The following is a 17,645-nucleotide window of genomic DNA, read 5'->3' on the forward strand; positions in this document are numbered from 1 at the left end:
CCCATTATAAATGAGGAAATTGAGGCCCACGTAAAGTTAAATGACCTGCCCAAGGTCATAAAAGTAGCAAGTGGTAGAACCATAATTCATGTTCCATTCTTCTACCTCTAACCCTCCCCATTCTTTTTTTTTCTGTATTCTGTTGAAACAGACCTATCACATTTTTCTTTTTCTATTTTTTTGAGTTTCTTGAAAATCTTCATTTTTAATAATAGCTTTTTATTTTTTTAAATACATATAAAGATAGTTTTTCAACATTCACGCTTGTAAAACCTTGGGTTCCAAATTTTGCTGCCTCCTTTCTCCCTCCTCCCTTCCCTAGACAGCAAGTAATCCAATATAGGTTAAAAATGTGCACTTCTTCTAAACATATTTCCCCATTTATCATGCTGCACAAGAAAAATAAGATCAGAAGAGGGAAAATGAGAAAGAAAAATAAAACAAGCAAGTAAACAACAACAAAAAAGATGAAAATACTATGTTTTGGAGCAGCTAGATGGCATAGTTGATAAAGTGTTAATTCTGAAGTCAGGAGGACTTAAATTCAAATACAGCCTCAGACACTTAATAGTTCCTAGCTGTGTGACACTAGGCATGTCACAACTCCAGTTGCCTCAACAAAGATAAAAAAGAAAATATTATGTCGTGATCCACATTCAATCCCATTCTCTCTCTCTCTCTCTGGATACAGATGGCTCTCTTCATCACAAGTCTATCAGAACTGATCAGAATGATCTCATTATTGAAAAGAGTCAAGTCCTCCACAGTTGATCATTACATAATCTTGTTGTTGCCATGTATAATAATCTCTTGGTTCTCCTCATTTCACTCAGCCTCAGTTTATGTAAGTCTCTCTAGGCTTTTCTGAAATCAGCCTGCTCATTTCTTATAGAAAAATAATATTCCTAGCATACTTTCATTCTTTCATGTTCATGGACAAGACAGTTTCTTTTGACAACAGGCTATCTGGATCCAGAATGACATTTTCACCCTAATATTCCTTTTATATAAAGATAATTATTTTCCCAAGGAACTATTTCATCAATACGTGACTTAGTGTCAAATCCTTCTACATGATTCAGTAGGAAACATGAAGCAATATCCTCACTGGAACCAATACTTCTAAATCAGATTTGAAAATACTGATGATCCCCTTCCCAGCTTTCAACTTGATATGCACAGAATCAGGGAAGCTGTGGTTGAAACAAAATTATTTCTTTCCAGAAACCAAGGTGGCCATATTTCCAAGAAACCAGCAAACTTGATTTTCTGGAGCTATATGTCTTAGATTCCAAGAATAAACTCTAAAATGCCATTGACTTTTCAGAGAAGAAGATGGAATTATGCTTACCTAAAATCAGTTAAGTTGCTACTGCCATTAGTCAATGGTAATTCATTAGCCTGCTGCAAGCATTGGCCAAGCAGACATGCCTTATAAGACATACTCCATTTATTTCACTGACTACATGGATGAAAAGTGATTTTGCCCAGGGTTCTTTCCAAGGATGTTCCTTTTTTTGAGGTGGAAAGTTATGACTATGGAATTTGGCATCTTTGGTTGATTAGTGGGTTTGTTTTTGTGAACTACTTGGCCCATCTGGATCCTTCCTCACTTCTCTTCCCATTTTCCTTCACTACTTTACAACTACCTTCTCAAACTGCCATTTTCATGACTACTCCTCCTTTCCAGATGACCCCTTGACCACATGTGCATTTTTAAAATCTAGATTTCTAATCTTTTCTGTGGAAATAAAAACTGACTCTTGTCATTTTCCCTTTTTCTACCAAAAGAAAATTAAAATGAACACAAATATTTCTAATAGTCTTTAGCCAGTAGCAATACATCCTTTATTCATCAGTGGTAAAAGTGATTCTGATATGTATTGGCCAAGAAAAGAATGAATTTGCTCTAAATCTGAGCATCAAATGAGTCATGACATTCCAAACTTCAACATAGTTGGAGAGTATTTTCTACAAAAGGTGCCTAGCTTACTTTTCTGTATTCATTCTGTTCTTTGAAAAAAACATCTTTCAAATTATGCCCACATGATTTAAACGCCACATTTGTTACCAAATTTAGGCATTTTTAAATTTCTTTATGTCATTTTGAAATTGATGGAACTTATTTTCAGGAGATGGAACATCCTAGTATCCTGATCATCAAAAACAGTTGACACCTTTCTCAGTATGGACCAGCCAAAATAGCCACAACCTTGGTCTCCCTTATTTTTAGAACCCCATTTTCCTCTTGAGATGAATGGAATAGATAGTCCAGCTGCAATGGAATCAGTTATATTTACTTGTGTTTTTGTATTTTTCTATTTCTTGTGAGAAAAATGTAAGAGCTACAGAAAATGTTTCAAAGAAAATAATTAGAAAAATAAAAGAAAGTAACCATCATTACTGCAGCCCTCAGTCTAGAACAAATACATGGAAATAATCCTTATGTGGGTCAAGGCACAATGAATTTATTTAATGTAGATTATATATGCTAAAAGCATATAGTGTGAGGATTCTCTGCCACCTTTGCCTTCAGATGACCTTGGGAAATCACTTGGCAATGAGGTTGGACTCATGGCACAGCCAGACATCGCCAGCAAGGTCTTCCATTAACATAGTGATCAGCAAGCAAAACTGGATGAGTGCTTGGCACACGGCAGGAACTTAAGTTAATGCTGGCTGACTGAAACACTGACCCAGGAAATCCAGCATCCACTATGTCCAACTAGTGCTGAGGCTTTAGGTTACCTGTGACTGCTGTGTGTCTTATAATCGCTAATGATTTTAAGCTGTGCAATTGAATGTACTGAACTAATTACAATGCATTTCAGTCAAGTTTGGATTTGGCTTTCCTTCTCTATATTAATAGACTTCTAAATTATAACTCCTCAATTCCAGCTCTAGCAGATGTTATGGTTACCTCAGTTTTACAGCCCTCAGATGACAGACAACTCACTGGATTTGGCCATAAGAATAATTACAGTGCCTTTGGATTAGAAATTTGGGTTCAACCCCAAGCCTGGAGTAGCAGGGGGTTACTTCATCTAAAATAAGTTTGTTCTCATGGGCTTTTTTGCCTATACTGAGATCTCTTCCAATATGTTAACGTAGAATTTTTGATTGTAAGGCGGATCTCCTCTTTGAAACTGGTTATGGTTTAAAAAAAAAAAAAGAGCTGTATTGCAATGAAAAGTCTTGCTAAGTGCATATGCCCATCTTGTGTCTTTAATCTCTTTCCTGACCAGAACAAGATGTGGAGTTTATTGAGCTCCAAAGAGCTAAAAACAACTAAGATGAAGAAAGCCAATTTTTTTCTTTTCTTTTCCTTTTTTAAAACATTCATAGATCCACAGGAGAAAAAAAAAGTTTTCAAGCTATGCTTTTTTTTTTTTTGCAGATTTTTTATGACTAATGAGAATATGAGCAACTCAAAGAACATGGACTGCATGTTACATCCAGGGTAATTGTGTGATCTTGACCTTTACAAAAGTGTGACCTGACCCTGTGTTCCCAAAGGCTGTGTCAATGGATCCCAAGCTCTGGTAGGCTCAGTTCAATTCTGGAAACATTTCAAATATTGGGTTTTGCATTAGAATGTAGGGATAAAAGCAAAGCCAATCCTTGCTTTCAAGAATATTATATCTCAATTGAAGGCAATATATTACATATTAGTAACTAAGAAAGTTATTTTGTTTTTTTTTCATAACGACTTTCAAGTTATTCTAAATATAATTTGTATGCACATAAGAATATGAATTCCTTGAGAACAGGGACCATCCCTTTCTCTGTCTTTATATACTCACCATTTATCTATGTTTTAAGTGCATCAACAAGCAAAGGGCTATTATTACTTTTTTTTATTTAGGTACTCTTCTTTTCTATGAATTTACCTTGAAAACCTAATCATTTGCAAAACAAAGTTAAATGAAAATTGTATTATCTTCACATGAATATATGTCTTCTTTTTTAGGAAAGCATGATTTTGTCCATTCAATGTAATATAGGGCAGTCCCATGGAGTTTTAAGATTTTTTTTCCTCTGAGATTTGTCATACTACAGATGAGTTTATACCCAGAGACTAGTCCCAGCTTCCTTCTGCCCTTCTTTTCTTCCCTTGACATTCCTACTGTCACCAGTTCACAAAAAATTGTGTGAGAAGCCAAAAATCCAACTTGGATATTACAAGTAATATGGAAAGGCCCAAAGCCTCCATGTCGCTCTTTCCACAATACTCAGTTATTTCTCCCTGAGCTGAGGCTTAGAACCCATACATCCAAAGTCAGTTAATTCTTCAGGGAACAGAGTCCAAGCTTTCTATCTCTGTGTTTCACAGAAAGAATGAATCTTTGGCATCCCATTGAGTTGGTGGTCTCAATGGTTTGGTAGAAAACAGGTCAGGGTGATCAGAGGTGGGAGAGAGGGAGTGAAAGGATATTCATTCATAAGATTTAAAAGAAAGAATGAGTGGGACTCAGCCAACCTGCCGTAAATACACTTCCAGAACTCAATTCATACCTGCTGTCTTCCTTAGCAAAGCACTGGTCCACATCCACAGACAGAGAAGCCAGGGCAGAGACAGTCTCCGTTTCCTCTTGTTCTTGTTCCTGAGTTCCAGTCAGAGCACAGCCTGAAAACCTCTCCACCGACTTCCAGTACTTACCTAAAAGAAAAAGAGACCACAATTTATGGCTGTTTGGATCTGCATAGACATTAGCAGAGCAATTTCCCAGAGCCAACAAGAAAGGGTTAGGAAATAGGAAATGAGAAATGGAAAATCTCTATGTCCACCACAGTTGGGGGGGGAGGGGTCTCTTCAGGTGAAGGCAACTAGTAGGGGGTCTTGCTCCAATAGAATGAGCAAATAACAAGATGAGCCAGTGTTCATGATCTAAGTGCCCATCTTTATACTTATAGTTTGCCTGGCTGACAAAGAAGTCATCTGTGATGCTCATTGAGGCAGGGGAGAGCTCTAGAGAAAGGAAAAGGGAAGGGTAAGACCAGAAATATGGGTTCTAAGGGAAAATAAAAACCCAGAAATTCATGCAGAAAATAAGGGCAGTGAGGGCACCAAAAGAGTCAGGTTTATTAGTCCTGAATGTACTTTTTCCTCCAGCCTCAGGGTCTAGACTGGAACAGTAAGTTATTGAAAATTTTGAAACATAAGCAATCATAAATTCGGAGAGCCATACATTAAAAAGACAAATACTCTGTGTGTGTGTGTGTGTGTGTGTGTGTGTGTGTGTGTGTATGTATGTATGTTTGGGGAAACCATACTCTAGGTAGTCTTTACTGGATAAAAACATATTGGAGGAATAAAACTAAAGAATTCAAGGGTGGTCTTGCATTTCCAAAGCTATTCTTCCAAAAACTGCTCTAGAATCCCAAATCAAGCACTGTGGAAACACTCGTTCTAAGTGATGATCTGACTGATCCCAAAGAGATGCACTTTAACAAAATCTCTGTGGTCCAAACAGTGAAGGGGGAATCTGCTGTGGTGATTATTGCTTGGGATAAAATACCACCAAAGGTTTTTTGACTCAGGTTCTGTATGAAGATGGGAGATGGAGGGATTGCCTGAGTTCAAGGAGGAACAGAGTATTAGCTAGCTGAAAATGAGCTAAGGGCAAATTGGGAGGGGTATGACATAGACAAGAAAAGTTTTGAAGAAGAATGGGTATAACTGTATAAAGGGAAGTGCATTGGAGGTAGGATACAGCAATGCAAAATAAATGCAACACAACTGGATAATCTTTCCAAGTTCCAAGGGGGTTTATTGTACTCTATGCCTCAGGAGGACAGATGGGGGTGAGTTGCATACCAGATAGTGGAAAAGAATGAAAGGATGCTTTTTACCAAGAGAGAAAGTGTTCCACAGGCCTTTTCTAGTTTTGCTTGGAGGAATATGTGAAGTAGAACTAACTCTATTGCTTCCCACCATTCCATGATCTTAACTGTCTCTTTCACAAGTCCCTCTTAATTGTAAAATGTTTGCTAATTCTCCCTTTGTTAATTCCCCCTTGCTGACAATAGAAATTTTAGATAGACTGATTTAGGTCTTCATCTTGAGAGCAAAGATTGTTTCATTTTGTTTTGTTTTGTTTTACTTCCAGCTCCTAGACCAAGGTTCAACAAAAAGTGCTAGTTGTTGTTTGGGCTTTTTTTTCCCCAGTCATGTCTTATTTCTTGTGACCTCATTTATTATATTCTTGGCAAAGCTCCTGATGTACTTTTTCATTTCCTTCTCCAGCTCATTTTACAAATGAGGAAATTGAAGGAAACAAAGTTAAGTGACTTGCTCAAAGTCTCCTAGTCAGTATGTATCTGAGGCCAGATTTGAACTCAAAAAACTCTTCCTGATTCTAGACTTGGAACTCTATCCATTGAGCCATCTAGCTGTTCTTAATTTTTTATAAGTATATATAAGTATTAATCATTATTGATTAATTGTTTGAGTGAAGATCTTGCCTTCATTAAGCAACATTTACATCTAAGTGTGGAGTCTACAAGAGGCCTCAAGGACAATCAGCCAAGATTGCAAGTTCACATATGACACCAACAATTAGATATGGATCCTCTGGAAAGCTTTGCCATGAATGGAAAAAACACAGGGGAAAAGGAACTGCCACTCCCATTCCCTATGGAAACAGTTGAGAAAGCATCTGGTTTTCTACTCTGAAATCCATCATTTGGGGATCTGCTAGCTAGAATGAAGAAGATCTTTTGGGCTGGGAAGGGAATGTCCTCACTGGGAACACTGCCTTATGTATTTTACATATTTCTAAAACTCAGAGTTAAGTTTTATACCATATTACTGATAAACTCCAAAGTTCATGCCATTCTTTACAAAAATCAGGCGAGAATTAAATCAAATATATCACATAGCTGTTTCAGCAGTGGTGTTAGGGATTTCAAACAAAGGATAAAAGTGATGGGAAAAGACAGAATAGATGATTTTAATTACATGAAGTTGAAAGTTTTTTTTTATCAAATAAATCCACTATGATAAGAAGGCAAATAGTTGTATGTTTTTAGTGGAGTGGGAACTGGGGGAGGAATTTGCATTCATTAATGTGAGTCCGATAATAATGATTCATTTATCTGTATTTATTCTCTTTATAGTACCCAGTATATATGTATATGTGTCCTTATTGTCTCTCTTATTAGACTGTAAGTTCTTTGGGAGTAAAGATCTCTTAATTCTTCACATTAGTATCTTCAGTTTCTCATAGTACCTAGAACACAGGAGGTTGATTTAATAAGATTGCTGATAGATTACGAGACAAGTTACATAAACACATAAGCCCTCAAGTTACTCCATAATATATAAATAGTAGATGTTTATGAACAAAGAGTTCTCAAAAAAGAATAGCAAATTATTAACATAGGAAAATAGCTCTAATTCACTAACAACAAGAAAAATGGAAATGAGAACAATTTTGAGATTCCCAAGAAGCTTGAAGAGATGACAAAATGTGGGAATAATCAGTCTTGAAGGGCTTGTAGAAAGATAGGCAACTAATGGTCACTCTTAGTGGAGCTGTGGATTGGTCCAACCATTCTTGAAAGCAATTTGGAACAGTTCAAAGAAAGTGATGAAAATGTCCATATCCTATCATCCAGAGACTTTACTGTTAAACATAGATATACCAAGGACTAAATAACTTTTACAACTGCCCTATCTACAACAAAATATTTATAGTAATGCCTTTTATACATTAGCAAAGAACTGAAAACCAACTACAAATTATAGTACATGAATATAATGGAATATTGCTATGTTATAGAGATAATATATGATAAACAGAGAAATCCAGAAAGTCTTATGGGAAATTTTATGAAATAAAAAAATGTCAAGAAAACTATATATATATATATATATATATATATATATATATTTCAAGTTTACAAAACTGTAAATGGAAAGAACAACTATAACAAAGCAAGATAAACAAAATGGAATTAGTTGATAATAACCAAGGTTGGCTTAAAAAAAGAAATACTAGAAGATATTTCCCTCCTTTCCTTGAAGAGTGTCAGGGAGGACAAGAAGTGTGGATTTAAGACCAATGATACTAGTGTTTCCTCATTTATTGATGTGTTTTGCTAAACTTGGGCTTTTTTTCTTTGTTATAAAGGATGTTTCAGAGAGCTGTGGAGATATAATAGAAAGTATAGTTGATAAAAAATCAAAATATATGCATAAAATCCATTCACAAAATAATATATAGTAAATGACAAAAATGGGGGAAATATGCTCTTAGGATGAAGGCAGATCTAAGAAACTGAGCAATACCAACCTTAGACTATGAAAAATAATCTGGGACTCACTCTTGTGGAGCAAAGCCAAAGTAGTGTCATAAGAGTGATCACTGAGTCTCAAAGATGTCCAGGTTGCTAAGACTGGAAATGTTGGTGAAAGACACAATGCATGGAGCAATGTTTAACAAAGAACATATTCCCTGATCCTGCTAATGAATGATCTCAGTTATCCCTTTAGAGCCCCTAAGTAGCACACTTCAAAATGTGTTTCAAGGAATACAAAGCACATTTCTCCCACTAACACCCTGAAACATCCCTTCTATCCAGTCATGACCTCATTTTCCAGACAACTCTCTAAAATGCGAAGGGACTTACTACTGATGGTAGTACAGTATGGTTAAAAGGGAAGTGAAATTGCAATAAAAAGATTAGGGTTTGAATTCCTCTGTCTTTTGTTCCTTCTAAGAATTTAAACAAATTACTTCAAGCGCTAGGCTTGAATTGACATCTCAACTGTGAAATAGAGCCTCTGGACTAATAGACTTTGGAGGTCTTTAAGTCTTTGAGATGATGATAATGATGATGATGAGGAGGATGATAGTGATGATGGTGGTGATGGTGATGGTGGTAATGATGATGATAATAAGGAGGAAAAGGAAGGGGAGGAGGATCTTGTAGCTTTATATCCATTTTTTCTACTTCCCACCACATCCAAGGCACTAGACCTTTCTCTGGCAAATTTAAAGCAAAATTCAACTTAACCAAATTTGAATTTTCCACTCTCCAGGAAAATCACTATAATGCCAGAGTTTAGAATGTGTCTTTCTTTAGTTTTTCCTCACAATGGCCATGATGAAGGGTGAGGAATGGATATGGGATTTCTCTCCCTGCTTTCCCCCTCTCCAGCCATGCAAATGAAAATTTCTCAAAGGCAGGGATACTTATGTTTTTGTGTTTGTGTCTCTATCTTTAGAAGGACTGAATTGGCCATAATATTTAAAGCCCCCATCCCTAATCTGCTTTCACTTACCATCTACCACTTTCTGCAGGCCAATTCCATCCAGCGAAACAGACTCTCAACTTTATGCCACACACTCCATTTTCTCTCATCATCTTTTCTTTACATACTGCTCTCCATGCCAGGAACACACTCTTCATTTTACTCTTTGAAACCTCTAGCTTCCTTCCTAGCAGGCTCTGAATCCCATGGAGTTTTTCCTGATTCTCTGAACCAATATCCTCTATGTTTTAAAATTCCTTTGTATATACTTTGCACTTTTAACATGGAGCCAGCTTTGAAATCATGAGGCTCTGGATTCAAATCCTGTCCTTGATATGTATTGACATCATGACTGAGCAACTCACTTAACTTCTCAATGGACAGAGGTAACTCTTTTAAGACTTTACACTGCAGACCACATGGCAACCTGCATCTGGAGAGGGAGCTCTGACCTATCCCTAAAAGGACTTGGAACTTTGGAAGGGTGTGGAAAAACCTTCATGGTCCATTAGTTTTCCTACGACTCCATAATGGCAGCAAGGCAGCTTCTGGCTCTTCTGGTGTCCTCATGGTCATGATTTTCCCACTAGCATCATATGATTCCATGGTGGGGAAGGAGAAGAGCATCCTTCCTCTCTTCAGTTTTCATGGAGTCATTATCCATGCCAGTTAGTGCTGGCTTCCTTTTCCCTTTATGTTTGTGCTTTCCTGGTCTTAACTGAATTAGCATCTCAAAGTGACTATGGTCAGGAATGGAACTGCCTTTGTGAGTATTAAAGGTCCAGAGATTCTGCTAGAATTCAGAGACAAATGTAGGTAGTGCATGGGGCAATAGGGCAGTGTGTGTGTGTGTGTGTGTGTGTGTGTGTGTGTGTGTAAAGAGAGAGAGAGAAAGAGAGAGAGAGAGAGATAAATAAAGAGAGAGAGAAGAGAAGAGAAGAGAAGAGAAGAGAAGAGAAGAGAAGAGAAGAGAAGAGAAGAGAAGAGAAGAGAAGAGAAGAGAAGAGAAGAGAAGAAAATGAGAGAACGAGAGAATGAGAAAGAGAGAGAGAGAGGAGAATCTTGGAGATAATGACCACTAATAAAAGGAAGGCTGTCCCAAACTTGGCTGTCTCACCAGAAGTAAAGACAGTGCTGAGCTGAGGTGAAATGTAAAATGTAAAATGCCTAATTAGCAGTATTGTAAATAGTTTATATTCTAATGAGATTGAGAATTAGCTTCCTCTAACAAAATGGAGCAGTGGTTATAAGATAAATCACTAAATTCTGTTGAATTTCTGTTGAAATTTGTGAGTTTTTTTTTTTTTGTTTTGTTTTTAGCATTTCTTTTTTTTAGGAAGGAAGAATTTGCCTGTGATCCCTCATTCATATTTTAAATTGTGTGATCCTTTCACTTCTTTGCTGAGTGCTGTACATCTCTAATAGAGTACTTTAAGAAAACAAAGCAAGCTCCCTTTGGGTTAAATCTGGCCTAAACCCAATATCCAGGTACAGAAGATGTCACAGTGGGTATTCTGAGCCCCTGGGATGACCCAGTAGCATTTCTGTCAATAACAAGTCCAGTCTAACTTTTAAAAAAAGGAGATTACTCATAGTAATCTACATGTGTACTGTGGCTTTCTAATAGAACAAATGCTCAAGGCAAATCGACCTTTGAAAGCAGAATTGCTCTGCATCCAGCACCCAGAAGAGGAACTGGCACATAATAGGTACCCAATAAATAGTTATTGAATTGAAAACTGATGCCATCTCTCCCAAACACAACTATCCCAAAGGAGGAGTGAGTCACATGTTGTACCCTATCCCATTAAATTGTATTATATTATATTAAATTAAATGAAATTGTATCCCCCTCACATTAAAAAGACAATTCCTACTTTGAATTCTGGCCTGACTACAAGACTCTGAGTGGTAGGGACTAGAGAATACTAGAGCATAGTGAGCATTTAGTAAGCATGTAGGTCATTGAAGATGAATCATCTGAAGGGAGCCATCCCTCTCAAATGCATGGGATCCATAGCAAGAAAGTGCTGCAAAACAGGGAATTTGACATGGCTTCTGGAAGATGCTCTACAAACAAGGCAAATCTTTTGACATGGATGATGAATTTAGACACTCTACTTCCTAGGAATTAGGGACTTATACATATTGAACAAGCGCATTCTGAATAGTTCTAGGATCAAGGAAGACTGCAATATGTGTCCAACTCCATAATTTATGGGTTCTGTGGGGTGGAATTTACCATATAGGAACAGATGGACAAAAAACACTTATTTATTGATATGCAACTAATATCTTCAGCCCACATGACAAATGAACCAGAGTTGAATGCTGGGATTCCCAAAGGATCCTTTTCATAAAATAAAATATTAATATCTGCCCCATCATGCTTTTCAATCCATCAATGAATCAACTTTTGCTAAGTGTCTACTATGTGTCAAATATGGTACTAACTACTGGGGATTTAAAAAGAAGTAAAAGACAGTCCTTGTCCTCAAGGAACTTCCAAGACTGTCACAAGAGCTATCTTAAGAATCCCATAATTTGGATGTAGCTCTTTTCAACAAAGTGATTCAAGACAATTCCAATGGTCTTGTGATGGAGAGATCCATCTGCACCCAGAGAGAGACTGTGGGGACTGAGAGGGGATCACAACATAGTATTTTCACTTTTTTGTTTTTGCTTTCTTTTGTTTTCTTTTCTTTCTCATTTTTTTTCCTTTTTGATCTGATTTTTCTTATGCAGCATGAGGATTGTGGAACTATGTATAGCAGAGTTGCACATGTTTAACATATAATGGATTACTTGCCATCTAGGAAAGGGGGTAGGGGAAGGGAAGGAAAAAAACTTGAAACACAAAGTTCTGCAAGAGTGAATGCTGAAAATTATCTATGCATATGTTTTGAAAATAAAAAAAAAGCTTTATAAAAATCCTATCATCAACTTGCCCCCAGCTCCCCCAGATCATACTTTATCTTTATTCCTGGTATCATTTTCCCATCTTTCTGCACTTTTCTCACAGACATATCTCAAGAAATTAATTATTGTCTACATATAGTGGAATAATTACCATTGATTTGGATTTTTGACAGCAAAAGGAGACAAGGAGTGGAATGGGAATATGTATTTAAGCATGCATTATACAAAGGCACATGCTATATGCTAAAGGCAATGGGGACTGTATCCTTTCCCCATACATTTTTTTTCCTGAGGCAATTGGGTTTAAGTGACTTGCCCAGGGTCACACAGCTAGGAAGTGTTAAGTGTCTGAGACCAGATTTGAACTCAGGTCCTCCTGACTTCAGGGCTGGTGCTCTACCCACTGTACCACCTAGCTGCTCCTTCCCCATATACTTTTGATTTTTTTCTCCTACATTCCTGTTTTGAAAAATTTCCTTGCCACTAAGGTATATCTGACATTGTATTGGTGACATTCACATGAGTTCATCCAACAATATGTCAATATAGACATAATGAAGAAATAGCTGATTCATAATAATTTTTTTTATAAACAAAAAGCATACAAGACCAGGTCATTGCTACCAGAAATTATGTCAAGGTCATCTTTAAAGAGCTCCAACTTTTTGCAAAGAAATGATTAAAACATGAACTAGATCTCTATAGTTGTAAAATGTAGAACCAATTCATTATGTAAGCAGATAAAATCAAGTGGCAAGCACTATGTAGCCCCCTCTCTTCCATAAACTGGAAAAAAACCCTAAAATCTAGAATTTCTCGAATTATTCAAGAAATAAAGCATATTGTAATGATGACATCATCACGAGCCAAAAGATTCCCTATAGTTGCTCAAAGCTAACCATAACTCCCCTAGACATATAAGAGTGTTTTGGATAGATGCAGCCATGCAGAGAACTCAAAACTTTTGATATACATGGAATGAAAAACTCTCAGAATATCTCCACATAGGCAAAGCAATCAAAACCATGTGGGAGCAGAAGGAAGACCATCTCTTTCTTTTCTTGCTTGCTGCTAAAGTTGTCTCAAAGATGCTTTCAGAAAGCCAGCTGAACAGGATGAGTCTGCAGTTCCATTATTTTTAATTCAACCACAAAAAGAAAACCTTGTACTTGTCAGTTCGATAACCCACTGAATATTACACATGAAAGAAGAGTAGATTTGTCCCCAAACTATTTTATCTGAATACCACGAGTACAATTTAGAAAGAATAGGAACAATATTAATCATATTTGTCCGGATCTGTGGTTTCACTGGGATTGGGAAGTTCCAGTTTGGGAACTCCTTCCATCAATTCACATTATCAGTTTGTCTGAAAGTTATAATCTCTGAGAGTTCCTGGGACCATTGAGAGATTAAGTGACATGTTCAGGGTCACAAAGCCAGACTGTATCAGAGATTGGACTTGAACGCAGGTCTTTCTCATTCCAACTCCATTTTACATTTCTAAACTTTATGTCTTATTATCCCTCCTATACCTTCTCTTTTTCCTCTTTTTTCATCATCCTCAACCCCAGCCTTCTCATCCTAAATCATCATCTCTTCCTCCTTTTTCTTCTTCTATTCTCTTCTTCCTCCACTTCTTTACTTTCCTACTTTTAGTCTTCTTTTTCCTCTTCCTCCTTCTTCTTTTTTTCTTCATCCTCCCCCTTCTCTTTCTTCTTTTCTTCCTCTTCCTTCTCTTTATTGTCTTCCTTCTTCTGCTCTGATTGGTATGCTATTGTTATACTATTACTTTTTTAGACACTGATGTAGCAAATAGAAAATTTAACTAGTCCTTGTTCTCCAGGAACTCATGTCCTAACAGGAAAGACAAGACCTGTGAAAGTTTCGTCTACAAATTAAGAGTTACACAGAAATGTTCTGTGAACCTTAGAGTGCAACAGCAAAGCAAAAATCGATGCCTCTTCTTTAATGGCATTTATTTGTTTATTTTTAATTTAATGTAAGATCTCAAAGCTGGTCAGTGACCAAGGGCAAGACCAGAAACCACATCACTTGCTCATTACCAATTCTACTCTACCATATTGTCTCTAACCTCCAGAAAGGGAATGGAACTTTGTATTGTGAGGAAATATCAACAATAGCCTAGTTCTTATTTCTCACTCCTGGAAGAGAAACAGGGCATGCTTTGGCTCTTAACTCAAGTTTAAATGCAGGTGAATTAGGGTGCGTGTGGGGTGTGGTGTGTGCATGTGCATAATAAGTCCTTCATGATTATTCTATCTATAGGCTTGGAAATGACCCAGAATGAGTAAGTGTCTGCTAGACCACGGGAGATGAATGTGTGGGCTCCTGGCTGTGTTACTAGCTTGGCCCCTTTGGGACAGGATTGGTTGGTAAAGCCAATAGAGAGGGGTCAGTCTTGGTTTTTGTTGTTGTTTTTTAGGGTCCTAGTATAGAACCTCAACTCTGCTGAAGAGTTATCCAGTCTGATATCCAGAGCTAGTCATGTCTGGCTGAAGGAGACTGGGCTTTGAGGATGAATGGCAGTTATTATCTTTACAAGTAACTGAGCTTCGATTTCTTAACCTTTCCTTCCCCCTACTCAAGCAAGGAGCATTTAAATTAGACAGGGAGAAAATCCAGATTCTTTCTAAGCAGAAAGGAATTTGTCCACCTTTCCGCTTGGGGAAAATTGCCCAATATTCTTACCTGATGGGAATGGAAAGGGTTGTTTCCCAGGCAGGCAGGCAGTGTGGACTGCATAAATCATCCCAAGAGTTTTGCCCAGCTCCAAGCTTCCTCACTGAGATGGGCACAAACTCCTCTTCTCTTTTTTTCCCTTTTCTTACCTCACTTTTCTGTCTTTCCCTTCCTCTTTTTTTCCTGACCCACTCACTCTCCATTTTTTCTCTTTCTTGATCTCTCTTTGCCCCATTCATTCATACTTTGAAGGGAAGCGTGTTGTACTGGAGTTGAAATCAAGGAGCTGCTGTTCAAGTTTGCCTTGAGAGTTGGCTAGTTGTGGGATCATGGGTTATTTAACTGACTTTTCTGAGCTTTAGTTTTCTCAATTGTAAAACAGATCACTGATTGAAGAACACTTTGAGGTAATCTAGTCCAATATCCTCATTTATAGGTAAAGAAACTGAGGTCCAGACATGCTGAAGGGCTGGGCTTATATCAGAGAGGCAAGCAAGTTTCAGACCTGGACTTTGTACAATAGTTCTCTCAATCTAACCTCAGCTCTTTCTAAAGATAAATATAATGAGTGCTCCCATTTAAAGAGAAAACATGTTTTCCATATGCTAACTCCCATCATCTCATTTATAATAATTAATATTAACTAATCAATATAATAGCAGTTGTCTACCATTCAGTCCACTAGCATTTTCTAAATACCTAAGAGATTAAGTACCTACTCAGTGTGCTAAAACCCTGAGGAAAGGCAAAAGATGGTCTAAAAATGGAAGAAATAAAAAACAAACAACCATGAATAAAGAGATATACAGGAAAAATCAAAGCCATTGAACAGAAGGAAGGCACTAGCAAGTCACTTTTTTGTCAGATTCAAATGAAATAATATACTTAGAACACTTTGAAAACTTCAAACTGCTCTAAGTTAATAGGATGCAAGTGAACAGAAGAATATTTATTAAGCCCTTATCATGTTCCAGACACTGTGTTAAGTCTTGAAGTTTCAAAGAAAAGCAAAAATTATTCCTTGCCTTCAAGAGGCCTCTAGTCTAATAGGAGAAGTTGACATTCCCACATATCCACCTATACACATGTACAAATAAATATACATATTTCTATATGAAATGGAAAGGAAAGAGATAGGATCAATAGAAAAGAAAACATGTATTAAATTCTTGCTGTATGCCAAACACTGTGCTAATCACTGGGGATAAAGCTATTAAGCAGATATTCTATGCTCTCTAGTGCTCACATTCTAATTGGTGATATAAAACATACTGGAAGGTTCAAAGTCAGAAGAAAAGAGTGGTTAATACTTACACAAGGAAAGCAGAAATGCAAAAGATAGGGACAATGAATAATATTGGAGAGAAATGGTAGAGCAGATGCTCTCCTACCAGGAGAATAATGAATCCAAGGATTAGAGTGGAACGGAGCTGTGGTATTCTTCCAAAAGAGGCAGGAATACGAGTGTAGGCATCCAACCAATATTGGGTATCTTATGTCTTGATTGGAAGAGTACAATGGGATAATTAAGATTGGGTTGGGGAAAAAAAGGTCGATAACTTCCTTCAGTCCTAAAAGATGATGCTGATCCATCTTAAGTCCATTAATCAGTGAGATGAGGAGGGGTTGGGGTTATCAAGTTCCTGTTGCTATCTGGATGGATTGACTAGGAAACCAGGATATAGGTCAATCGACCAAATGATTTCTTAAAACTTTCTGCATGTCAGTCACTGTTCTGGTATGAAAAAGAAAACAAAAAGATGACTGTCCTTAAGGAGCTCACATTCCAAAGGGAATTATTGGCAATATTGAAAGAAATGAAAATGAATTTATGTAGCAAAGAAATCATGCAGATATTGCTTGGTAGATACATTAATTGACTTGAAACTACATATTGATCTGGCCAAACCCAGACCTTGGGTCAAATATCTGGAGCCACAAAGGGGCCCCTTTGTGGGGGTCATATAGTCCAACTCCATTTTACAAATGATGAAATTAGGGCCCACAGTGATCAAGGGACTTGCCAAAGTCACACAGGCAGTAATTGATAGAACTGAGATTTAGACTAACATCCTTTGGCTACAAAGGAAAAAAACAAAATACAAAAGAGGTCTCTCATATCAGTCTATCATCCTGTCTTCCAAATCTTTTGGGCCAGAATCTAGCAGGAGCTTAACAGAATTAAAAATCACAAATCTTTATTTAATTTAAGCCTCATGATCTCTAATTCCATCTTTCCCCAGCCCCGGATTCTCATTTCTTCTAGACCTAGTGTTATTAAAAAAATCACAGTATAATTAATGCTTTGATTATGATTATGGATTAATTGGAAGTTCTAAATAAATTGTTGTTGGTTTTTTCCCCCTCTGTAGTTGTTTTTAGTGCCTAATTCCATAGGAGAATAGTGATTTCCATTAGAATTCCAAGGAGGGATAATGAAGCTATACTACTATTTAGAATAAACTTGTTTTTAAAATCACCCTTTGGGAAATAGGGGACCCTCCTGGCCTTGGTGAATGTTGTCAGGTATAAGCTTCTCTTTGTCCCAGATTCTTTGGTTTTAGGCAAAAACTCTGAATCCACAGCCTGAGCAGAGATATAACTTCACTGAAGTAAAGTAGGAGAAGGTTTTACATCCATTATTAATCTCTGAAGTCCTTTGTTCAAAAAATCCTAACCTTTAATACATACTTGGACTTTGGAACATGGCTCTTGGAGCTTTTGACTACCCATGTGTTTAAAAATGGGAAAGTCTTGACTATGT

General features: G+C 37.1%; 1 protein-coding gene across 8 annotated transcripts in view; it reads right to left on the reverse strand.

Annotated features, from left to right (window-relative positions):
* HDAC9 (histone deacetylase 9) overlaps positions 1 to 17,645 on the reverse strand; it is a 673,520-nt gene that overhangs the window by 14,521 nt on the left and 641,354 nt on the right. For all 8 annotated transcript variants that reach the window (XM_031940668.1, XM_031940665.1, XM_031940669.1 and 5 more), the window contains one exon: positions 4,516 to 4,660. In XM_031940668.1, the coding sequence (XP_031796528.1) occupies positions 4,516 to 4,660 (145 nt within the window). The remainder of the gene's footprint in view (positions 1 to 4,515; positions 4,661 to 17,645) is intronic.

This window comes from Sarcophilus harrisii, chromosome 5 (genome assembly GCF_902635505.1).
Source record: "Sarcophilus harrisii chromosome 5, mSarHar1.11, whole genome shotgun sequence".
NCBI classification, from domain to species: domain Eukaryota; kingdom Metazoa; phylum Chordata; class Mammalia; order Dasyuromorphia; family Dasyuridae; genus Sarcophilus; species Sarcophilus harrisii.